Source organism: Carcharodon carcharias, chromosome 23, assembly GCF_017639515.1.
Source record: "Carcharodon carcharias isolate sCarCar2 chromosome 23, sCarCar2.pri, whole genome shotgun sequence".
Taxonomy (NCBI): Eukaryota; Metazoa; Chordata; class Chondrichthyes; order Lamniformes; family Lamnidae; genus Carcharodon; species Carcharodon carcharias.
In genome coordinates, this window is record NC_054489.1 from 5310726 (window position 1) to 5335446 (window position 24721).

At 43.3% G+C, this 24721-nt stretch overlaps 2 protein-coding genes across 8 annotated transcripts in view; one reads left to right on the forward strand and one right to left on the reverse strand.

Annotated features, from left to right (window-relative positions):
• Positions 1-839: 839 nt before the first annotated feature.
• Positions 840-18570, reverse strand: cbx1b (chromobox homolog 1b (HP1 beta homolog Drosophila)). 3 transcript variants are annotated; one of them, XM_041173227.1, is made up of 5 exons: positions 18492-18570; positions 8922-9096; positions 4779-4953; positions 3940-4031; positions 840-3381 (listed from the first exon to the last, which is right to left on the reverse strand). In XM_041173227.1, the coding sequence occupies exons 1-5, from the start codon at positions 18493-18495 to the stop codon at positions 3240-3242; spliced, it is 588 nt and encodes a 195-aa protein (XP_041029161.1). In that variant the 5' UTR covers positions 18496-18570; the 3' UTR covers positions 840-3239. The 3 variants fall into 3 exon arrangements, with proteins under 3 accessions (XP_041029161.1, XP_041029160.1, XP_041029162.1); XM_041173226.1 differs by having other exon boundaries at positions 3940-4034; XM_041173228.1 differs by lacking the exon at positions 18492-18570 and adding an exon at positions 17446-17576 and having other exon boundaries at positions 3940-4034.
• The window catches only part of LOC121268935 (sorting nexin-11-like), a 114322-nt gene continuing 108160 nt past the window's right edge, over positions 18560-24721 (forward strand). For 3 of the 5 annotated variants that reach the window (XM_041173220.1, XM_041173223.1, XM_041173225.1), the window contains exons 1-2: positions 18560-18636; positions 22035-22158. The gene's annotated coding sequence lies outside the window, so the exon portion shown is untranslated. Of the gene's footprint in view, positions 18722-22034; positions 22159-24721 lie in introns of all 5 variants that reach the window. The other 2 variants (XM_041173222.1, XM_041173224.1) reach the window with 1 other exon arrangement.

Below are 24721 nucleotides of genomic sequence, written 5' to 3' on the forward strand. Positions count from 1 at the left end.
TAACTCCACCCCCCCCGTGGGAATAGATCTGACGCATTGCTTTCCAGGGAGATGACCAGGGTACGATGGGTTGAATGCCCAATGCTGTAAAGATAGTAAGAGGTGTATCATTTGTAATTATCACGATGACAAGTACTGAATGCAGCTGATCTAACACAATGGAGACTTGTGCCCAAGATTCAGAACATCTCAATCTTTCGCAGCCAGTAAAATACTGGTATACTGTTGTAAAAAACACATTTTATGCATCCATAAAACAGCTTGAAGGAATAAACATAAATGATGGCCAGGGTACTGGGAATAACACCCCTGGTCTAGATCTGAATCAGGATGAAGTTTACAGATCATTTCAGTATTTCTCTTTGCAATGCAACATTAACTAGAGTGATTTCCTTTCACATTGCACAGATTTTCATAAACATCCAAGATGTCTGCACTACATGAGAAACTTTGGTTTAATACTCCAGAAATTTTCTTCCATGTTTAGAGTAGTATTTCCACACATGAACCTGGCCCAGTCCTCGCAACATCCACTTTAAAAAATAATCAGTATTGACCAGTAGGGGGCAATCATGCCTGTTTTAACTATCCACAGCCCAGAGATAGAGGTCACATATTGCTTTAATGGGGAGGGGAGGAAAAAGGTGCAATCTAACAAAGCAAAATGGCTGAAAACACTCAACAGGGGGAGCAACTAGAGAGAGATACACAAAGGATCACTGACCTGATATGTTAAAACACTCCACAGATGCTGTCTGACCCAAGTGTTTCCAGCAACCTTGGTACTTTGTGCTCTCAGTTTGACACTTGTCCAGTCACAAAAAAAATTTCAGGCAATGTTAGTGTTTTTCCTGTTTTATTACACAATATTTGCGTGCCTGTTAAACAACACACAGGGTGTGGTGTTGCAGGAGCATTTATCACAATACTTAATAGGAATTCTACAAAACAGATCCTTTAAAACCAGCTAAAATCAGTTCTCCCCGTCTAAAAGACATTTGATGATTAAATGTGAATTGGACAGAAGAGCTGCAATGTATGAAAATTAGGAAAGTGGCACTAATACTTTAGTTTCCATGCTTATATATTTCCTTCCACAAATACCTCAGACAAACACCCCCCCCCAATCACATTTAAAAAGATTACTAATGAAAACATAATCAGTCTTACTCCAGTAACACAAAAACACTTTGTCGAAGCAATACTTTTCCTGCATTAGGACAGTGTTGGATTTCTGATGTTCAAGCCAGTTGGGAGGGACCATCAGGGGACAAGCAGCCACATCCCTGTTCAGACCTACAGTACATGGGTTATATTGGATGACATTGTTCTTTCTTCCTCTTACCCCCCCCTCCAACCAAACAAACCACAGCCAGTATTCAAATAAGAATCACAATCCTACAGGGAAATTAAAAAAAAAGGCAGCCTTGTGTTTTTTGGTTTGATTTGTGATTTTGTTACTGACTTGGGCAGGTAAATCCAAATTCTATCCTCCCCTCACCAATCCCCCACTTGCCATCCAATGACTGTGACACTCCCTAAGATCTATATCTCAGGAAAGGGAGATGTAAACCAGTCACCCAGTGCTGCACTTACATATCTACCTCAACTTCCCCCTCCTCCTCTACTCAGACAGGTTGAACAGATATAAAGTACTGGTTAAGCAAGAAGTTTGACCAATCAAGCAACTGAGTTGATAATGAACAGGTATCCTGGGACCAAATGAGCTGAAGAGTTCCTTGGGATGTTAGCCAACATTCCCAGAGTGAGCTTTACTCCTCCTAGTATCTACTCTAGTGCTCCTTACCAACCAATGAATTGGATAACCTCTGGCCACATACTGCACAACTGTCTGGAAATAAAGATGGAATTATCAGAGCACTGGAATGCACATCCTCAAAAGTCAATGGTCCAGGGATGGTGAGACAGATAGTGGGGAATGCACTGTGGGGCCTTAGTTGGAATCTCATAACTTGTACCATCATAAACCCACGTGTGTGATATGAGCAGGAAAGCTAGAAAGGCACAGTGAAACATGAGGTAATGCTTCAGGTGTAAACCTCTATCTGACCACAAAAAAAAATGGCCCACACCTGAAAAACAGATTTGCCTCTTCTCTGTCCCAATACCACAGTCTGCTATGTCTTTCTACAGTCCTGTCCGTGTTACATGTCTGCATCCTCCGTCTCAGGCAGGCCCAAGGGATTCCAGCATTAGGCAGTGGAAGTTATAAGAATGAGCAGGTATTAATACAAAAATAAAATTAAAAAAATGTAACTGCTGCCTATGACACAAGAACAATGAGCTGCTTTGGTGCAAATGACTCCATCTTAAGCAATAAGCCAATCAGCAACCTCAAGAATTTGACCCTTAAAGAATGCTTGCCCAACAGTTTCTGACTGTTTAAGAATGCCTGTCCCCTCCACTAATTGAGGTTTATCATTTCATTGTAAAGTAGCCTGCACCAACCAACAAGAGGAGACTCTTACTGTAACACTATCTAAAAACAAAGACACAAATCCAGGGGAGGGAGGCTGTGAAAATTACTGCTCCTCCCACAAGTTAGTTTAGTATCACATAGCCCCTTTGCTATCCAGTGTTCCTCAGCTTCTCTGCAGAGGTTTTGGTGCTCATGTGTGAAGAGTGGGGGGAGCTGGCATCAAATGAGGCTCCCATTGGCAGGATACTCATGAGCTGGAGCCACTAAATTCCCCCCAAGCAAGGTGCAAATGCAACTCGCAGACAACAATTTAGGGCTTTCTAAAGTAGCTGCCACACCTCAACCAGTCAGATAAATTCCACCCAAGCTGCCCTTCAGATCTGGAACATGCGAAGGAAAAGGGTGGGGTGAGGGGAAAAAGAATTTCAAACAAAACCGCCGCATGTCATATTAAAAGAGGCTACTATTTAATGGCACATCAACTGCTACGGATTCCTTTCCCCTTCAAGGACTCAAACCCTACGCTACAAGCCAAGGTAACTAATCTACAATTCACTGGCTTCTACAGTCAGTTGTTATTCAAAACCTGGAGGAAAAAAAAATCATGCTGTATTTAAAAACACAACCTGTCCCATCCCCTCACAAACGCTGACAATGATATGGGTCTGAAAGGATTGAGAAAAGGTACACCCGGAGAACTATACACCTGTACAACTGAAAACCACTTTCTGAAAAGTCGGGATTATTTTCTCGTCTTGTAAAGTTGTAAACGGGAAGTGCATGAGCTCCTCTCCCTTGGTTACTTTTCCTCCTTCTTTTCTTCCTCTTCAGACGGGTACGAATGCCACGTCAGACGTTCCTCATAAAACGAGATAACCACCTGGGGACATTTGACGTTAGCCTCTTTTGCTGGAACCAAATCAGCCTCGTCAGAATTTTTCCTGGATGGAGAATGGAGAAAGTAAAACAAAAAGTTTGTTGTTAGAAACCACTTTAAACTGACTTGGTCTGGTTTCTGCATTTACACAACATACCCAACAAGATCAGTTAAACTGACATTAACTTCTCACATTTATACGTACTTTTGATAAAGGCTTTGTGCTCAGGTTCAGGAGTCAGTAATGGCCCAGGTGACGAAGGGTGGATCTCCCTTCAATCATCTTCCAGAGCACCAAACACTTCTATTTTTTCAGGGGAAAAATTTGCAGGGCTATGGAGAAAGAGCAGGGAAGTGAAACTAATTGGGTCGCTTTTTCAGAGTCAGTGCAGGTACAACAGGCCAAATGGCCTTCTATGCTGTATGATTCCATTCCGATTTCTCTCTCTCAAACTCCTCTTCAGCCACCCTTTGGCTCATGTTGTTAATTTAGTTTATTTCAGGGAAGTTTTGTGGACCCAGCCCATCCATAGATTAAGCTCTTTTAGCCTCTTAGCACAGCAACTTTGTTCAGTGAGAGGTTAAAACCAGTCAGAAATAAATCTTAAAAGCTGGAACTCACCACTTCATGAGGAACATGAGCTCTCCACTTGAGTCTGTCGCCCCAATAATACGCTCTGGCTCCAGTCCTCTCGCAAAACCCCGTGGCTTCTCCTGCTGCAAGAGAAACATATTAGACCTCGGCCAAGGGTAGAGTGAGGGGTGCGGAAAATGGTGTCATTGCTGTGGTAAACCAAGAAATCCACAGAGCCAGGTTTGCCTAATAAAAGGGGGTGAGGGTCACCCTAGCTTACAGGGTTATCTGGAGAATCCGAGAGCTTAGCTAACCCTCCAGGTCCCATCAAACATCCTAGCCTGACTGAACCAATAAATAGTGGCCTGGATACTACAAAACAGCCAGCGTCTGGTTGCCAGAAGATTCAATCTTTCATTGCCAAGAGCATCTTGACCACAGATGAGCCTGCTTACTCCTCCTCTCCCCTGAAGTTATGAGCTAGCATCTCACCAAGGGATAGTATAAGTAGCTGTTTTTGCAAAATTTGCTTTATTCTCTAGGTAGACAATTCAGATACTTTCCTCTGTCTGATTCCAAGCCCTGCACATTGGTTTGATGGGAACCCAAGAGAAGTGACAAGAATGAAGGAGAGAATGAATTCACAATTCTATCCCTCACCCCCACCATACGATACAGAGAAACATGGAGGGAATGGACAGATACAAATTAACTTTCCTCACCAGGATAATTCTAGAAAACCTCAGATCACAGCAAAGGAGAAGACCATTTATCCTCTCGCAACATGAAATAAGTGGAAAATTTTCCTAGGCTTTTACTCTTCAATAAACACTGTGCATTCTCAGTTCTACACTGGAGATGGAAGAGCAGGTAATACATTCACTGACCTCTTCTCTCCTCTTCTTGTTTTTATTTTCCTCAGTTTCAGTATCAGACTCTGCTTTCCGTTTGGGCCCCTCTGTTTTATCTATGCCATCATGTGCTATTTTCTGAGACTGTAAGAACTCTGCGATGAGATCAGGACAGTCAAGGTTCTCCTCAGGCTCCCATGTGTTGTCGTCACTGGAAAATAATTCAAGTTTACAGACCACAGGACACCAGCAACTTGAATCATTGCAATTAACCCAATTTACAAACACTTGTTAGATGGTAGGGGATAAATTTCATAGTGCTGTGAATTCATATTGATACTATATTACGTTCTGCATCTAGCTTCCTTTAGCACAGCATAGAATGCATCAGACTTGCAAATCAAATACATACTTTTACACACAGTAGTGAGGTACCAACAAAATAAGCCAGGCTGTGGATACTGTGCAGCATCCTGCATGGTAAAGTGATGCAGCTGAAACACAGCAGATGTTGAACAGAGCAGAACTCTCTACCTCTACTTCAGTGTGACTCACCATTACCCACAAGGATTTTGCCTCCACTCTCCTGACAGTACACCCACAACCAGGCACAGAGAAATCACAAGGGCAAATCAGTAACTCAACACTTGTCCAATGTGATGTCTGGTTACAGGTTTTCTCAAAATCTCATATCATTTGATCTTTCATCTCCTAAAAAACATTCATAGAATAACCAAGCAACCCAGTGAATCAATGTGCTGTACAGTTGTATAGAACTGAAGACCCAAAAAAGAGAGAGAGAGAGAGGCCTCACTTAACCTCTGGACTGTGCTGAGGTGGCTGACTTCACCTTGGCCACCCCCCTCCACCACCACCAAGACAGTTCAGAGGACTTTAGCGTTCCAATATATTTTTGGGGGTGGGTAAAACAGAGGGGTTAAGAAGGAAGATGATTTAATCTGATTGCTCAGTGAAGGCGACATTGGAATGGATTCCATTCAGTGTTCCTAGAGTTAAACACAATAGTGACAGAGGAATGTCCCCCTCCTTACCCAATGACCTGGAATAATAAATACGCAGATGGCTCTAGGGGTGAGGACAGGACCCGGCTCAGCTATGATATTCATGACGCACACAGCCTTCTGATGAACACCTCTCATGGGAACAGGAGGAGGCTGTTCAGCTCCTCAAGCCTGTTCCACCATTTAATAAAAACATGGCGGATCTGTACCTTAACTCCATGTAACCACCTTAGCTCCATTCATATTCTTGTCTGGTAAAAAAAAAACAATTATGAATTCAGATAGCACCTACTGCTTTTTTTGGGCATCAGTTCCAAACTCCACTACCTGTTGTTAGAAGAAGTGTTTGCTAATTTCTCTCCTGAACAGACTGGCTTTGATTCTGTCTGACTATGCTCCCTTGTCCTAGACCCCAATGGAAAATGTTTCAATCTAGCCCCATCCTTTCAAAATCCTAATCAAATCGCCCTTTAACTGTCTACATTCCAGGGAGTCGATAAATGAAAGTTACAACTCAAAACAGGCCATTCAATCCGACAGGTTGTGTGTCTTATTTACTTTCTTTGCAAACAAATAGCTCTAATCACATTTATTCATCCTCTTTTTGTACCTTTTCATTCATCTTCCTAGTCAATCTAATCCTGAATGCGGACATATTCCAGCATCAACCACTAACACTGGATGTGAATTCCATAGCCTCCAGTCTCCTGACACCAGTTCAAAATCTCCCATTTAATTTTGGAGATTTGGCCCCTCATTAGGAAGGCAAATGGAATGTTGGCATTTATTGCCAGAGGAATGGAATAAAAAAAGTAGGGAAGTTTTACTGCAGCTGTACAGAACCTTGGTGTGACCACAGCTGGCGAACAGTGTACAGTTTTGGTGTCCTTATTTGAAAAAAAGATTTAATTGCATTAGAAACAGTTCAGAGAAGGTTCAAATAAATAAAAACAAAAACTGCGGATGCTGGAAATCCAAAACAAAAACAAATACCTGGAAAAACTCAGCAGGTCTGGCAGCATCGGCGGAGAAGAGCAAAGCTGACGTTTCGAGTCCTCGTGACCCTTCAACACAACTAAGTAGAAATAGGAAAGGGGTGAAATATAAGCTGGTTAAGGGGGGGGGGGGGAGGAGTTGTTGGGACAAGCAAGCAGTGATAGGAGGAGATAACCAAAAGATGTCACAGACAAAAGAACAAAGAGGTGTTGAAGGTGGTGATATTATCTACAAGAATGTGCTAATTAAGAGTGGAGAGCAGGCCAAGCAAGGTAGCTCTAGTGGGGGTGGGGTGAAATAAGCGATGGGTGGAATACATTTAAAAATAATGGAAATAGGTGGGAAAAGAAAAATCTATATAAATTATTGGAAAAAACAAAAGGGAGGAGGAAGAAACGGAAAGGGGGTGGGGATGGAGTTCAAGATCTAAAGTTGTTGAACTCAATATTCAGTCCGGAAGGCTGTAAAGTGCCTAGTCGGAAGATGAGATGCTGTTCCTCCAGTTCGCCCCCTACTCCTCAACCCCCTCCCACGGCACCTTCCCATGCAACCGCAGAAGATGCAACACCTGCCCCTTTACTTCCCCTCTCCTCACTGTCCAAGGGCCCAAACACTCCTTTCAAGTGAAGCAGCATTTCACTTGCACTTCCCTCAACTTAGTCTATTGCATTTGTTGCTCCCAATGCGGTTTCCTCTACATTGGAGAGACCAAACGCGGACTGGGTGACCGCTTTGCAGAACACCTTCGGTCTGTCTGCAAGCATTACCCAGACCTTCCTGTCGCTTGCCATTTCAACACTCCACCCTGCTCTCATGCCCACATGTCTGTCCTTGGCTTGCTGCATTGTTCCAGTGAAGCTCAACGCAAACTGGAGGAACAGCACCTTATCTTCCGACTAGGCACTTTACAGCCTTCCGGACTGAATATTGACTTCAACAACTTTAGATCTTGAACAAAAACAGAATTACCTGGAAAAACTCAGCAGGTCTGGCAGCATCGGCGGAGAAGAAAAGAGTTGACGTTTCGAGTCCTCATGACCCTTCGACAGATCTTGAACCCCATCCCCAACCCCTTTCCGTTTCTTCCCCCTCCCTTTTGTTTTTTCCAATAATTTATATAGATTTTTCTTTTCCCACCTATTTCCATTATTTTTAAATGTATTTCACCATCGCTTATTTCAACCCACCCCCACTAGAGCAACCTTGCTTGGCCTGCTCTCCACTCTTAATTAGCACATTCTTTTAGATAATATCACCACCTTCAACACCTCTTTGTTCTTTTGTCTGTGACGTCTTTTGGTTATCTCCTCCTATCACTGCTTGCTTGTCCCAACAACCACCCCACCCCCACTTCTTCCCCCCCCTTAAACCAGCTTACATTTCACCCCTTTCCTATTTCTACTTAGTTCTGTTGAAGGGTCATGAGGACTCGAAATGTCAACTTTGCTCTTCTCCGCCGATGCTGCCAGACCTGCTGAGTTTTTACAGGTATTTCTGTTTTTGTTTCAGAGAAGGTTCACTTGACTCATTCCTGGGAAGAAGGGCTTATCTTACGAAGAATGATTGAACAGGTTAAGCCTATACCCATTGGAGTTTAGAATAAGAGGTGAACTAATTGAAACATAAAAAGATCCTGAGGGGACTGGATAGAGTGAAAACCAGGAGGATGTTTCCACTTGTAGGGGAAAGCAGAACTTGGGGACATGGTTTAAGATTAAGAGGACTCCCTTGTAAGACAGAGATGAGATGAGGAGAATTTCTTTCTCTCAGAGGATCATTGGAGTGGGGAAATTCTCTTCCCCAGAAAGGAGTGGTGGTTGGGTTTTTAAATCTATTCAAGGCTGAGTTATAAATTTTTGTTAGACAAAGGAGTCAAGGGTTACGGGGGGCCAGTCAGGAGATCGAGACCACAACCAGATTTGCCATGATATTACTGAATGGTGGAGCAGGGTCGAAGGGCCAAATGGCTTACTCCCAAGTCCAATGTTCCTATTCCTAACCCTTCAATGACTGGGGTGTAGTTTATGTTATTTAATTTTTGGCACCCTGGGAATATTCTGGTGAATCTGTGCTGTCCTCCTTCCAAGACCTATATGAAGAACAGGCATTTAGCTAGGCCAGGGATCATAACTGAAACCAGCAAAATTTGTCAATCACTCACTCCGAGAATCCTTTCCACTTCAGCAGATATTCCACTTTTCCTTTTACAATACGCCTGTCCAGTACTTTTTCCACGACGTACTCTTCCTCCTCCTCCTCTAGAACCTCTTCCACCTTTTTCTTGTTTTGCTTTTTCCCCATTGTGTCCAGTCTTAAATTGAGAAGTGAGGCTGAGGCTGTTTAAAAAAAAAGTTAATTAGAGCTAGAATTTGGACAAGCAATTCAAAGAGGACTGCTGTCAATCAGAACGCACTACCACCCCATACTCTCTATTTAAAGAAGAGAATCCTCCAAACTGCTAGTATGAAACTGTACAAATACTCTGTAACTGAGCAGCAACTACAACTGCAACAGGATGTGAGGAATTGACAATTTTGAAATTCTCATTCATGTTTTCAAACCTTTTCATGACCTTACCCATCTCTTAACACTCTGACTTCTCTGTACTCCTCTGCTTCTGGCCTCTTGCATATCCTGATTTTCATTGCTCCACCATTGGCAGCTATTCCAAGGAATTTCTTCCTAAACCTCTGACTCTCTGCCCTTCTCTCCTCCTTTAAAGGTGCTACTTAAAACCTAATTCTTCAGCCAAGCTTTTGGTCATCTGTCCTCGTATCTCCTTACATGACTTGGTTTCAAATATTGTTTGAAACATTGTTCCCGTGAAGCATCTTGGGGTGTCTTAATGCATTAAAGATGTTATATAAATGCAAGTTGTTGTACATATATAATAGTGTGTGGCAGTGGTGTGGAGGTATAGAGAGTTGAAAAGAGCATTGGCAGGGCAGCGCAGAAGGAGCTTTGCTCCACATTTGACCTGTGCCTCACTTCACAACAGTGCAATTTAAAACAGAAATTCACTGCCTCCTCTTTAAAGCCCCAATTCCCAATAAAAGACTTTGACAAGCTCCAGCCCTCCTGTGGAACATAATCCCAACATCGGTCAGAGTTGCAGTAAAGGAGGGGAACCGAGCTTGTGTAACAGCCCAGTTTACATACAGTTGAGATGTAAAAACTGTCGATACACAGTTGGAGAGGCTGAAAACAAAATGGGAGTTCTAGATTTACATGTCACTTGCACTTTCAACTCATCACAGGGACCAGCCAACATCCCACCCCTCGCCCTCAAATCGATTCTCCAAGTTCAGCGAGTCCTATTTCTCCTCCCCATCCATCAGCTTCTTGGCTGCATTCAAGGGCAATTGTGTTCCCTTTATAAAAACAGTTAAATAAAATCGGCTTAAATTTCAGAGGAAAGAGTGTTGGGCAGTCAAAAAAGTCAATTTACAGAATAAAGACAAATTGTGGATTTTTTTGGCTGCTTATAGTGAAACCGCAAGCTCTGGGCAGAATAGAGATGATCGGGGAATTCCCCTGTCTCACCTGCAGATGCGCTTAGAGTGACTGTGATTGATTTTACACCATGTGTCTTACATAACTATTCTGCTGTCATTGTGTTTTGCTGCTTTTAAATAGAGACTCTTGTTGCTATAAGTCCTACAGTCTTGGCTGACAGGGTGGTGTCAATATGCAACTCTATATTGGGCTGGAATCTGCTATAACGCTGAGTTATTTGCACTCCCAGTTACTGCATTTTATTTACACGGCATTTTGCTGGAGTAGAGTAGTTAGACATAGTGAGGTTAGTAACAGATGAGTGAGCTTGTATACAGCACAGCCAATGCTGATCCTGCAGAGCAAGTGCATGACATTATAGGCACCAATACTCAGATTGTGACAGAGCACCGAAAGCTGCAACTTCTAAGTTTATAACAAGTTTATATATTAAAAAAAAGCTGGAAAAGATAATCTTTATTACCTGTACATCACCCCCAGAAAAAGATCGCAAGATTGGATATCCTACTGGATAGGTCAGCGAAATCAACGGATGGGGGAATGAGAGGGCACAGGCTACCCAGGTAGTCAAAGCGCTGAGCTTCATATTCCACAGACAGTAACTGATGCAGAAAGAAATGCAACAACCTAACCATGGGAGGCAAGGTGAGTATTCTCAGGTCTTCAAGTCAGAACTCAAGAGAATTGAATCTCCACAGTTTGTACTGGCAAGCAGTTGTCCTAATCAAGGGGCATTAGGTACTTTCAAGGTGCAATAGGCTCGTTTGCTCAAGTCAGATCCAAAAGGATAGCAAGCCTTCTCAGGATAGCTTGTTGATAAATTTGAAGCTGACGAAAACCTTCCAATGACTGATAGTACCCTATCAGATCAACAGCTGTTCCTCACTCAAAGCTCCCATCATACTGCTTCCCCAGTTCCCAACCTCTCCCACACTGTACTAGTTACCACAAACCAGCCACGAGTATGGAGCTGCAGCTATCACCCCCACAAGCGTCGAGGGGTGCAGTGGGGTCACCCTAGCCCCCATGAGGTTGCATTGATGTTAGGCCCAGTTTAAGGATGACTAAGAGCAGGCCTTTACTGCAAGAGGACTTGCGTACATGAGTAAAGAAGTCTTGCTGCAATTGTATAGAGCCTTTACCCAAGATAAAGGATAGACTTGCCTTGGAGGCTAGGTTCACCAGATTGATTACTGAGATGACAGGATTGTCCTATGAGGTGAGATTGAGGGGGATGGGCCTGTATTCTTGTGTGTAGAAGAATGAGAGGTGGTGATCTCATTCAAACATACAAAATTCTTACCAGAGCTCGACAGCGTAGATGCAGGAAGGATGTTTCCCCTGGCTGGGGAGTCTAGAACTAGGGGGACACAGGTCTCAGAATAAGAGGTAGGCCCTTTAGGACTGAGATGAGGAGGAATTTCTTTACTCAGAGGGTGGCAAATCTTTGGAATTCTCTACCCCAGAGAGCTGTGGAGGCTCAGTCATTATGTTCAAGGCAGGGGTCGACAGATTTTAGATGTTATAGGCATCAAGCGATATGGGGATAGTACGGGAAAATGGCCTTGAGGCAGAACATCAGCCATGATCTCTTTGTGAATGACACAGCAGTCTTGAGGGGCCGAATGGTCTACTCCTGCTCCTATGTTCCTACAAGAGTCTGCGCCTACAAGGGAGGATGGTGCAAGAGCATAGGGGGCATCTGTCACAGATAATGCTCGTTTGTTTGGGCTGGATAGTGTCAGGCAGTTGCACAGGAAGCTCAACCAACTGCCAAAAAACCCCACAACTGTCTGAGTCAGCACCTATGTCTTTGTACCCCTCCCAGAGCAGTCGACAAGTAAGAAGGCAGCAGCCGCCAGTATCACCTCTTTCCACCCCAGGCTAAATGCTAGATGCACAGAGGTCTGGTAGGATCCAGCTGCTGAGGGTCACCATCCAATAAAGCAGCAAGAAGCGGCTCTATCACAGGAATCAGATCACAGCTACACCCCACATCCGCTTGAAGCAGCATCTGGAGCCATCCAAATCCCTACTCCATTTAGGGAATATGTGCCCTTGAATGCACAGCTATGAGTCCTGCCTATAACTTCAATAAGAGTGCCCTTCAACTTTCAATTAGTCCACCTCAGCTTAATTCCATATCTCCCTACATCGTTACCCAATTAAAAAAAAACACAATCTTGAACACTCCAATTGTCCCCCAGCCTTTTGAGGGAGAGTTCCAAATTTTTATTAGCCTTCGATTATGCCTTCTTGTTCTCGATTCCCCCCAGAGAAGTTTCTGTATCTACCCTATCAAATCCCTTTAACTTTTCAAACCTCTCAATCAGATCATCTCCCAATGTTCTAAACTTATGGAAAAACAAGCCAAATTTATGCAAGTGTCCTTATAAATTTAACCCTCTAATTCTCTGCATCATTCTGGTGAATCAATGTTGTACCCCCAAGGCCAATATCTTTTTCCTTAGGTGGGGTGAGCAGAACGGAATGCAGTACTCCAGACAGGGTCTAACCAAGGATTTGTTCAGCTGAAGCATCACTTCCACCAGGTTGAAATAAAGGCTAACATTTCATTAGCCATATGACTGCTTTTTCTTCCTAATGACTCCCAAATCGCTGCCTCTCTACTGTTCCTGGTTTCTCACCATTTAGACCCTGATCTTCTGCTCATTCCCTTGCTCAGCTGTCCCTGGAGGTGGTTTAATCTGTTGTAAATGGTTGGCATTTCAAACTGCTGTTCTGGTTATCAACTGTTAAGTTATCTGGCACATTTTGCTGTTTCAAAATTGCTTTAATATTATGCAACAAGCTTACATTTAAAGTGTTATAGGAATTTTTTCCTGAACTATTTAAAAAACTTTACAAATCAACTGCCGCATCAGCACCATGAGCCTCGGGCACTCTGGCCAGCTTCCATGTTGCGCTTTGTTCTTGCCCAGCAGTGTGGCCGTGGGGAGATTGCACCTGGTCTTCTGTCTGCCCATTTTAATTCAGTTGTCATCTTGATTTAGTCTGATGCATTTACTGGGTGTTTTCTCATTTTCATTTGAGACTGATATGGTTTTCTGACCAGCGTTGTACTGAATGAAAGTTCAATTGTTTGTTTAAATCTTTGCAACACAGCAAGCATTCCACGGAGAAACTGTTCTGACTTTCCCTGCCAATCCCACATTACTGATGGGACTTGGGTGGGGGTAGAAGGCAGACGGAGTCATCATTGGTCCAAATACCCAATAATCAGAAGGCTGAGAGTTCGAGACCCACTTCAGAAACTTCAGCCAATAATCCATACTGCTGCTCCAATGCATTACTGAGTGCGCTGCAATAGGTGAGGTGCTGCCTTTCAGATGTTAAGCCAAAGTCCTTGTTGGCCCACTCAGGTGGGCACAAAGGATCCTATGGCACCATTTCAAAGAAGAGTAGAGCAAGTTCTTCTCGATTTCCTGGCCAATATTTATCTCAAATCAATATCACCAAAATAGATTCACTGGTCAATAGCCTATTGCTGTTTACAGGACGTTACTGTGAGCAAATTGGCTGCAATGTTTCCTACATTGTTAAGAGACTACAAAACAGGGTACTTCATTGGCTATGATGCATTTTGGGACATCCCGAGGTCAGAAAAGGTGATATACAAATGCAAAACTCTCTTTCAATTGTATCAAACTGCTTATTGGTGAATAGGGATGTGGAAATAAATGCAGCTCTGCCACATCCCAAGAACAAATTAAGGAAAGAACAACTGAATACTCCATTCTCAAATATCAGAGGAAAATGAATATTTATCTCTCATTCTTCTTCTCCCTATGTGCTCAAGATAATCAACCAAGTTCAAAGTTGACCAGTAAATTTGCTTCTAATGGGCCTAAGAGGAAGACTGGGTTTCATGAACAGTTAACATGTCCCAACATCAATATTCATTGTCACAGAGGAAATTCATTTGAGTGTGTAAGCCACAGATTTCAGAAGTGTCAGGAGTTCAAAGGGTCGAATGGCCTACCCCTGCTCCTAAACTGGCCAAGAGATGACAGGTATTGTAGCAGCAACCATCATTTTATAGACAGCACCTTTCACAACCTCAGGGCATCCAAAAACAACATTGCAGGCAATCGCTGTTGCAGTGTAGGAAATAAAATATATTCTTGCATTGAGATTTTAATATTTTTTGCTGAATGTGGCCAGATATCGCATCAAGTCCACTGCATTAAATAAGCACGACACCTGGGAGGAACTGCAATAACAAACCAACATTAAACAGTGAAAGCAAACGTCAGAAGAGTTAGAAGAATATGTTGAATATTTCAGCCAAGATTACTCACAGCCATTACCAATTCAGAGGTTTCAGTATCATCTCTCACTGACATCTTCTCAATTCCCATCAGCAACAAACTTTACATTCAGTTCTTTATATTGCAAAACCCAGAGAAAGACAAGTTTCTTGCTGTGAAACATGAATATTCACAGATGTGTGCCTAGCATGGGTGGTCAACAGTCTGATTATCTAATGGCCTGCTTAGAACATTTTTCAAAACTGTTGTAAGACTGTCTGTTTGGCTTGAGATGGCTGATTCTTAAAAAAAAATAGGAATTGGTGCAGACATGGAGATGCTGACTGAGGCAGGGAGAAACTGCAGCAGCCATGGCAATACAAGAGGAAAGCTGTCTCTCTGTCCCAGGAAAGACTGCAGCCCTGACACACACTCACAATGTGCTGTCATAATCAAACCAGCAATATAGATTAGCCCCAGGCTGGCTGGCAGAAATTTACAGTTTGTAGCCCAGTTTCAACTGTTCATAACTTGCAGCTGCTGGGGTACAAGTGCAGGGAGGCAGATCTTGAGTCAAACCTCCAACCTTAAGGTGAACCTTGTGAAATTCATTCCCATGTCACAAGGAAAGCAACTTCTTAAAAACAACAGTGGGATTTTAAGGATGAAATTACTAGAGTCACAATATACCGCAACCATCCACCCACACCACCCCCCCAATCCACCAACCCCCAGGCCTAGTTGTAACCTAACCATGGCACATGCACACAGACTCCTTTCAGTACAAACCAAACCAATGGTTTTACAAAATCTTTGTTCCAGACACCATTATAATTTAACTGGGAGGCTTGTGTCATGAGTCTATATTTACCCTACTAAACATTGCACTAAACCAGGGCACTCTGACTGATTGGAGACTCACGAGACAATGAATGCATTAACAGGATGACGGAACCAGGTGTTACCCCAACCCTTGGAAACCAGCTCACAAACAGATCTCCTGGAATTGGAATTAAAACAGCACCAGCAAAAAAGCTGCTTTACTTCAGAGTCCCACTGCTCTGCAGTGAGATTTCTCATTAAAAAACATCTCACACTCTCCTTAGCTTCTCCCCCTTGGAGGGATAATTTTGTTTTGCAAATTTAGCTTTTGAGGGGTCATTTTAGTTTAAAACTTATTATTCGTGGCTGAGCTCCAGTTAATGTGATAGGCCTAAAGCTAATCCTGACTAAAATAGTGGTTTCAATGTGATCCCGTGCTGCATCACACCACTGACATTGCATGCCACATTCCACTGTATCCTGGCAACACCTTCAGAGTATTCCACTTAAATAACATGAAAGCACAGCAACTTGGGTGCATCACCTCACTGAGCAGAGCAACAGCAGGTTACTCTGTTACAGAGGCTTTGATTAAAGGGTCAACCGTGTCTCACTGGTAGCATTCTCATTTTGGATTCAGAAGATCATGGATTCAAATCCCACTCATCCAGGCTGACACTTGAAGAAAATGCTGAAGGAGTGCTGTACTGCTGGATGCAACGCCTTTTGGATGAGATGTTAAACTGAGGTGCAATCAGCCCTCTCAGAGGGACATAAAACATCCCATAACAATTCTGAAAAGCAGGCGAGTGCTCCCTGGTGTCCTTAATCAATATTTATCCTTTAACAAACATCACTAAAGGCTATCTGACCATTCTCATATTGCTAAGATAAAAGCAAAAAAACTGCAGATGCTGGAAATCCAAAACAAAAATAAAAATAAAAATACCTGGAAAAACTCAACAGGTCTGGCATTATCTGCGGAGAGGAACACAGTTAATGTTTCGAGTCCATATGACTCTTCTGTTGAAGAGTCATACGGACTCGAAACGTTAACTGTGTTCCTCTCCGCAGATGCTGCCAGACCTGCTGAGTTTTTCCAGGCATTTTTATTCTCATATTGCTGTTTGTAGGAGCTTACTGTGGGAAAATTGGTTGCTACATTTTCTACAGTAGAACAGTGACTATACTTTAAAACTACTTAATTGGTTAGAAAGTGCTTTGCGATGATCTGAGTTTGTGAAAGGCGCAGTATATTATGGCACCAGTTGAAGAGCACCTTGCTGCCAGGTCTCTACCGATGATCTGGGCAACGAGGGTGCATCTGAAAAGGAGCTCTCTTCCTTCCCTGCTGTGTGGGTCAGGTCATACACTTTAAAAACACACAATTCACAGCACAGTAAATTATTGAATGAATGATGCTGACTAATTCCTGGGGGGAAGTCACCACAACAAACAATGTGATACAGACCAGATAAAATACTGTTTCTGATCTAAAAAACACCCTTGTCCTGAAACATTAACTCTGTTTCTCTCTCCACAGATACCACCAGCTTGAGTATTTCCAGCCTTTTCTGACATTTCAAATTTCCAACATCTGCAGTATTTTTCTCTCAGATTAACAACTGTCCACTTAGGTTTCTATTATTTTGCTTTTGTGATGTTGGTGGAGGGGTCCAATATTGTCCAAGACACGAGGGAGCTCTATGCCCTATTCTTCAAATTAGTGGCCACAAGATCTTTTACATCCAACTGAGAGAACAGACAGAGTCTCTGTTTAATGTCTCACCAAAAATATAGCACCTCAGACAATGCAGCACTCCATCAGTACTGCAACAGTGTCAGCCACGATACTATACTCAAGTCTCTGGAGTGGGGCTTGAACCCACAACCTTCTGACCCGAAAGGCCAGAATGCCACCCACTGAGCCACAACTGACGCCTTAAATTGGGCGGGGAATGAAGGTGGATTCAGTGAAGTGGATATATATTTTTCTAGTTAATGTAACGAGTCCCGTTAAGCTGCAGGTGGTGTTTGCAACTTTAAAAAGGTAACGTTTAAAATGCAAACCCGTACCTTTTATAAAAAGGAGCGGCCGACGGTAATAATTGTATTTAAACCGTCTTCAAATCCCACGATTATTATGTCTAAGAAAACAAATCTCGCAAAAATATAAAATCTGTTTGGTAAAATTTAAAAGAAACACACACACAAACAAAAGGCTTCTTCGCAACCCGCCACGGTGACCGAGCGCGGCCACTGCGCAAGCGCGGGAAATTCCAACATGGCGGTCGCCGCGGTGAATGCCGGGAGTTGTAGTTCCTGCTGCTCGGCGCCGGCCCCCAGCGGCCCCCGCGACGCCGCCTAACCGCGTCGGCCGAACCGGCCCTCAAAGCCCGAATCAACCCAGGCTTCGTTCAGATTCCCGTCCCCAATCCTCCCATGTGCCCGAGGATCGGCAACACCATTTCGGAAAATGAGAATTTAATCGCTGTTTGCCGCTTGAGCGCCCGCTCATGCGCAGTGAGACGCCGCCGCTGACGGACTACAAACCGCGCGCGGCAGAAACGGATTTGAAAAAAATGCCATTCAAAAAAAAAAACCCGTGTTGAAAAAAAAAGCATGCAAAAACATCAAAAACCATCGGGTGTTTAAATGCATTTAAAACCAGCTGCATAAATTAAATAAAATCTGAGTATAAAACATTTCTCTTTCTGCTCCTGCATTGTAAATGCGCATGCGCATGAATCAAAGCAAGTTTATGTATTAAAAAAATGAACATTTATTAAAATAAAAACTACCGTGTGGGATTTTAAAAATCATGACTTTCACCGCGGGCGGCGATGATAACCGCGACTGAGAGAAGGAAAGACACTGGATGAATGATAAATAAGTAAGGCCGCGGCCTAGGCCGAGGGATCGGCACCAAAACCCCGACACACAATAAAGCCCGAGGCCGCCCTCCCCTCACACACAACCTCCCTCCTCCTTCCAAATAACCTCTCTACAGCCGGCTGCAAATTTAAAAAAAGAGAGAATAGACAAAATGAAGCAGTCCCGAGAGGGAAGAAAAGTGAAAATGTATTTTTTGTTTTAAAATTAAAAGAGTGGAAATGCTTTACCCATGTTGCCGCTGAAGATGGTGGCTGCCGGGGAGTCGGAACTAATCTGCGGGAATGGGCGAGTAGCCGGAGCCCTGGGGGAGGCGGACCCGGGGTTGGGGGCGGGGAAGCTGCTGTTGCTGCATTCCGGAACAACTGTCCTGAGGTAAATTCTCGGCTTTTAATTGGGGCCTACTGAATAAAAGCCGGGCTAATTATTAACTGCTGTACCTTGGCTCCAGCTTTAAGTGGTTAGTTTACTGTTGTATGTTCATTTTTTGATTTTAAAAGCTCATTATTTAGAGGGATTTTTTGTTGCTTTGAGTGATTGCAGATTGCTAGGATCTGTCAATTAGGATCATTAAATCATCAAAAGGAATCAACGAAACCGTCAACTCCTTCAGTGCTCTCCAGGCCGGGTTTTTATTTAAACTTGAGTACATCTAAAGCTCTTGTCTGTTAACCCCCCTGCTCGCTGACCTACACTGGCTCCTACTCTAACAACGCCTTGACCTTAAAATTCTCATCCTTGTTTTTAAATCTCTCCATGGCCTTGCCCCTCTTTATCTCTGTAATCTCCTCCAGCCCTACAATCCTTCAGGTGATTTCTATGCACCTCTGATTCTGCCCCTTGAGCATCACTGATTTCTTTTGAGAAGGTGGTGGGGAGTTGCTTTCTTGAACCGCTGCAGTCTATGTGGTGTAGGTACACCCACAGTGCTGTTAGGGAGGGAGTTCCAGGATTTCGATCCAGCAACAGTGAAGGAACGGTGATATATTTCCAAGTCAGGATGGTGTGTGGAATTCACCGAGGCTCCTTCCAAAAGCAACCTCTATCATCTAGAAGGACAAGGGCAGCTGAGGTACAGGAAAACCACCGCCTGGAAATCCCCCTGCAAGCCACTCACCATCCTGACTTGGAAATATATCACTGTTCCTTCATTGTCGCTGGATTGAAATCCTGGAACTCCCTCCCTAACAGCACTGTGGGTGTACCTACTACACCACATAGACTGCAGCGGTTCAAGAAAGCAACTCCCCACCACCTTCTCAAAGGCATTTGGATGGGCAATAAATGTTGGCCAGCCAACCAAGCCCACATCCTGTGAATGAATTTGAAAAATCATTCCATCATTGGCAATTGTGCCTTCAACTGACTGAGCCCCAAGTTCTTAGAATTCCTCCAAATCCCTCCACCTCTCTCCTCCTTTAAGACCCTCCTCAAAACCTACCTCTTTGACTGAGCTTTTGGTCATCTGTTCTAATATCTCCTTATGTGGCTTGTGTCAAATTTTGTCTGATTTAAGCTCCTGTGAAGCATCTTGGTATGTTTTAACTATGTTCAAGGTGCTATAAATGCAACTTTTGTAAGGTCCCTCATTTTTGGGGGCACAAACAGTAAGTTCCAAATTAGGAATTGACAGTAAGTGCTGGCCTAGCTAGTGATGCCCAAATCCTGTGAAAGAATAAAAAATAACTAACATAAATAACTTATCAACTTATAATTTTGCTTCCGATCTCAATGATGCTATTCAGTTACTGCAGTACCCATTGGGCTCAGAAAGCTTCAAGTGGACCAGCAGACACCATGCTCCCCCCCCCCGCCCCCCTTTTCAGGGATACCAAAGCATGCGACATGGTTGTGGAAGAGAGCCAATGCAGGCAGAGAGAACAACTTCCACCCGCTATGCCCAGCCTGGTACCAAGATCACAGCCTGGGAGCAGATCACAGAAGGAAGTCTTGTGACCTACCTGCACACTCTTCCACCCACGCTGGTTACCAAAGATCAGGAGCTTGAGGAGCAGCCCCTTCAAATAATGGAAGAGGGATCATGCAGCCCCCTCTCCCACTCTGTGTGAACATGAAACACAGCAGATTGTGTGGTCTAGTCATCTCCAGAGAATTTTTATTCTTTCATAGGATGTTGCTGTCACTGGCAAGGCCAGTATTTGTTGCCCATCCCTAACTGTCCTTGAGTAGGGAGTGATGAGCCCCCTTCTTGAACTGCTGCAGTCCATCTGCTGGCTTTTCCAATAAAACTCAGGAGGAGCCATTGGGTTGCTCCAGAGTCATCAAAGTACCCCCTTTTTAAAGGGGTACAACTAATAGAAATCAGAATCATAAAAACTAAATGACAACTTATTAATGTTGTCCTCCCATATGCCCTGCGGTATCCGATGGTCATGAAAAGCCACAAGTGTGCCAGTATATTCTCTGCTTCTTCTCCAGATGGAGACAATCCAATTAAAGCAGGGACTTGGAGTATGAATTTGGGAATCAATTTTTGATAAAGCATATTGTTCAGCAATAGCACAGTGGACTCCTCCTCATGGTCTTGCTCAGGCTGAGCCGTTTTCATGCACAGGTACAGATTCGTGGCATCATGGATTTGACCTGGCAAGTAGCAGGTGTGTCACCTGAAAATGATTCCACTTTTTAGCTGGGTCATCTATGCTCTTTATTAATGGGAACCCACCATGAAATGATGATTGCTTGGTGAGATCTGGTGTAAGCTGATGTCATCCTCATTTGCCAACCAAAAACAGATGTCACTTTGAGAAGGAGGATCACAAAGGCTATCACTGCCACTAAATGGCTGACTCCTGCTCCTATTTCTTATTTTCTTATTAGTGCCAAATTAAAAGCCAGTTTTGCCCACCCAGTGGCTCAGCAAGTGTATCCAGTGAATACAGAGCAAGAAAGTCCCAGGTTTGAAGCTGAGTCTGTCCTGAACTCGCTGATCTCAGGTGGAGCATCTGGCATTTGGGCTTAGCTGTGATGCACCACTCCCCAACCCCAGCATGGCCGAACAGCTACTGTCATAATCTCACATGAATATTAACTGCTTAGCTGCAGTTTTGCAGAGTGCATCAATGCTAATTGGTCACTGGGTTGAGATTGACCATCGATTCTTAAGCCAGTTAACAGAGAAAATTTGATTTGAACTCAAGTCCCAGAGTTGAAAGGTAGTATTCTAACCTCAACATAGCTGATTTAAAAAAAAAATACCCTTTTGTGGAAGATTTCACTTTTTGCTGTGGCACAGTTCCCTGGACTCCAGTCACTCTCAGCTCCCTCTTCTAAGCAGCTAATACTCATATGAGATTATGACAGTAGCTGTTTGGCCTGCTGGGTTTGGGGGATGGCGCATCACAGCTGAGCCCAACTGCCACAGATGCTCTGCCTGAGACCAGTGAGCTCAGGGCAGACCCAGCTTCAAACCTGGGACTTTTCTGCTGTGTATTTACTGGATACACTTGCTGTGCCACTGGGTGGCAACAACTGATTTTTAGTTGGTGACTATCCCTTTAATGTGTGACTCTGTAATTTACACAGTTCAGAGGTTTGTTGAAGTGGTCTTCCTGTGACCTGATCCTCATGAGGAAAGAGTTAATCTTTCAGTCATGTCAGTATTTCTGCACCTGAATCTATCAAGTGATGATGATGGTTTAAAAAACTGGTTCAACCATGTGGATGTGATGTGAATGGCCACTTGTTTTTGCATTTTAAACAAAAAAAACGTTGAAAATGGTAAGCTAATTTTTTTTTACCTGTTTATATAGTGAATGTCAATGCCAAGGGACCTGATTGAGAGAAGTTGCTGAACCCAACAACCGAAGGTGTAAAATTACAAATGAGTCCGTCCTCCAGGTTCACAGTGGAAAGCCATGCTCATAGGAAGTACAGGTTGGAAAGTCAATATTACTGTGATAAAGTCATATCTCTGACCTACCGTCCTTGCAAGTGTAGTGTTCCTGCTGGGAGCGTTGGTCCGAGAATTGATGTAATGACATTGTTACCCCATCTCAGACATGGCTTAGCTGCTTGGTGAATTGGTGTTACAGAGTCATGCTCTGTTTTTGATCTGCAGCCCATTGAGAAGGGCTTGCTTGCTGGGAACAGGTAATTGTGGAATTGACCGTGCAATATTAACCAGGCTGCTTTGGTAATCTTGCCATGCCAGCTATCTTGACCAGTCCCCTGATGCTATCAGTGTTAGGCCACTTTCATTCAGATTTCTCGCAATGATGTTACAAATTCGCTGTTTAAAGGGCTGATCTGCTGTGATTGTCTATATAATTGCAAACATGGAACTCTGTCAACTCTTATCTTAAGAACCTCCCTTAGACTACACTTCCTCCAACAAGCTGCAGGCTTTGAAAACTCTCAAGCTTGGAGTTACTAATTACCATTTCATGATTTATGGGAAATGGGCAGTAATTTGCAGTTGAGGCCAAGGTCAGCTCAGCATAATCGTATTGAATGGTGGAACATGTTTGAGGGGCTGTATACTCTTGCTCCTATTTCAGGAGATTTGATAGAGGTGTTTAAACTTTTGAGGGGCGTGAACAGAGTAGATAAAGAGAAACTGTTACAGTTCACAGAAGGATGCAGAACCAGAAGACACTTATTTAAAGTGATGGGCAAAAGAAGCAGTAGTGACTTGAATAACTTTTAAACAGAAAGTGATTAGAATCTGGAATGTACTGCCTGAGAATGTGGTGGAGACAGATTTAATCAAGGCCTTCAAAAGAGAATTGGATATCATCTGAAGAGAAAAGCTTTGCAGGTCTAAAGGGAAAAGCCAGCAGAGTGGGACTAGGTGAATTGCTCTTGTAGAGAGCCAGCACAAACATGAAGCACCGAATGGCCCTCTGTGCTGTAACCATTCTGTAATTCAATTCAATTTCTTATGCCCTTATTTACATTACCTCCTGTGCTGTTTGTTTCAGCCTTGCTGATGTCCTGCACTGTAGATCATGGCACTTCTACAGGGTTTTCCAATGTCAAAAATAACTATTACATTCTGCAATTACAATCTGATGTAAGCCAGTGAAAGATCTTCTCCCTCCAGTCTGGATGTTTTTGAACTGTTCGCCACACTCTTAGTGAAGAACTTGATAGCTGTTTCTCTCCCTAGCACTGTGGAGAAGCCACTATATATCTGACATTCCTATTGTTGCTTTTAGTTGTGGCTCAGTTGGTAGTGCTGTCACCTCTGAGTCAGATGGCCATGGAATCAGCACTAAATCTAATCTGCAACACTCTGCAGTACTGAGGAAGCGCTGCACTGTTAGAGTTGCCACCTTGTGGATGAGAAAACAAATTGAGGCTCTGTCTGCCCTCTCAGACGGACATAAACGATCCCAAGGCATTATTTTAAATAAGTGCAGGAGAGTTCTCCCTGGTGTCCTGACCAATATTTATCAGTCAGCTAACTTCACTGAAAAACAGGCTATCTGGTCACTATCACATTGTTGCTTGTGAAACCTTGCTGTGTGCAAATTGGCCACTGTGTTTCCTGCATTACAGCAGTAACTACACCTCAAAAATACTGAATTGGCTGTAAAGAGATTTGGCATGTCCTGAAAAGCATTATTTAAATGCAACTTTTCTTTATATTTGTGTCTTTGCGTCACCATGCAATGCTCACCAGGTCTTGGTCTCTGTAGTTGCAGCTTTGTGTCTGCACTATATTTGGATTTTTTTTTGTCATTGTGCAGTGAATAGTGACAGCTCTGTTTGGGCTTTCCACCCAATTATACCAAACTTCCCCACCGCCCAGTGCTTCACCTGCATTGGTCACTCCCAGCATCTGCACAGGAAGATTTACAGGTATGGGCTTGTACTTGCCTTTTTCGCTGATTTGTAATGTTTTCCCAGTCTCTCCTGATGTTGCTGGCTCTTGCTGGCATATAATTTTCTGGGTATCACCCATCCTCTGGTACCTTGACCAAGTGATCATTCTATATAAACCTGGACAATGATGTTGACAGGTTGTGGAAGACTCCCCAACCGAGTCAGATCCTGCCCTCACCTAGCGTATATCTTGATTTTGTACGATAAAGTGAAATGGGTGATGCTGAATGGGTGTTTTGCATCCTCTTGGATTTTTATTTCCAAATTAAAATCAAGAGAGATATAAAAGGGGATATAAACAAAATGATGAACAACTTGCATTTATATAGTGCTTTTAATCTAGTAAAACACCCCAAGGGCCTTCAGAGGAGCATTATCAAACAAAATTTGACACTGAGCCGTAAAAAGAGATATTAGGACAAGTGATGAAAAGCTTGGTCAAAGAGGTAGGTTTTAATGACTGTTGCAAAAGAGGAGAGGTGGAGATGTTTAGGGTGGAAGTTCCAGAACTTAGAGCCCAGGTAACTGAAGGCATGGCTGTCAATGGAGAGTTGAAGGAAATGAAGGATGCACAAGAGGCTACAGATGGAGGAACACAGAGATCCCGGAA

What these genes read in the sequence shown, in the direction of transcription:
- cbx1b (XM_041173226.1), bottom strand. An exon ending in ACAAGAAGAGGAGAGAAGAG is followed by an intron (nt 4,035 to 4,778) that starts GTCAGTGAATGT and finishes TTTCTCTTGCAG; the next exon opens with CAGGAGAAGCCACGGGGTTT. An exon ending in CTCATGTTCCTCATGAAGTG is followed by an intron (nt 3,382 to 3,939) that starts GTGAGTTCCAGC and finishes TTCTCCATCCAG; the next exon opens with GAAAAATTCTGACGAGGCTG.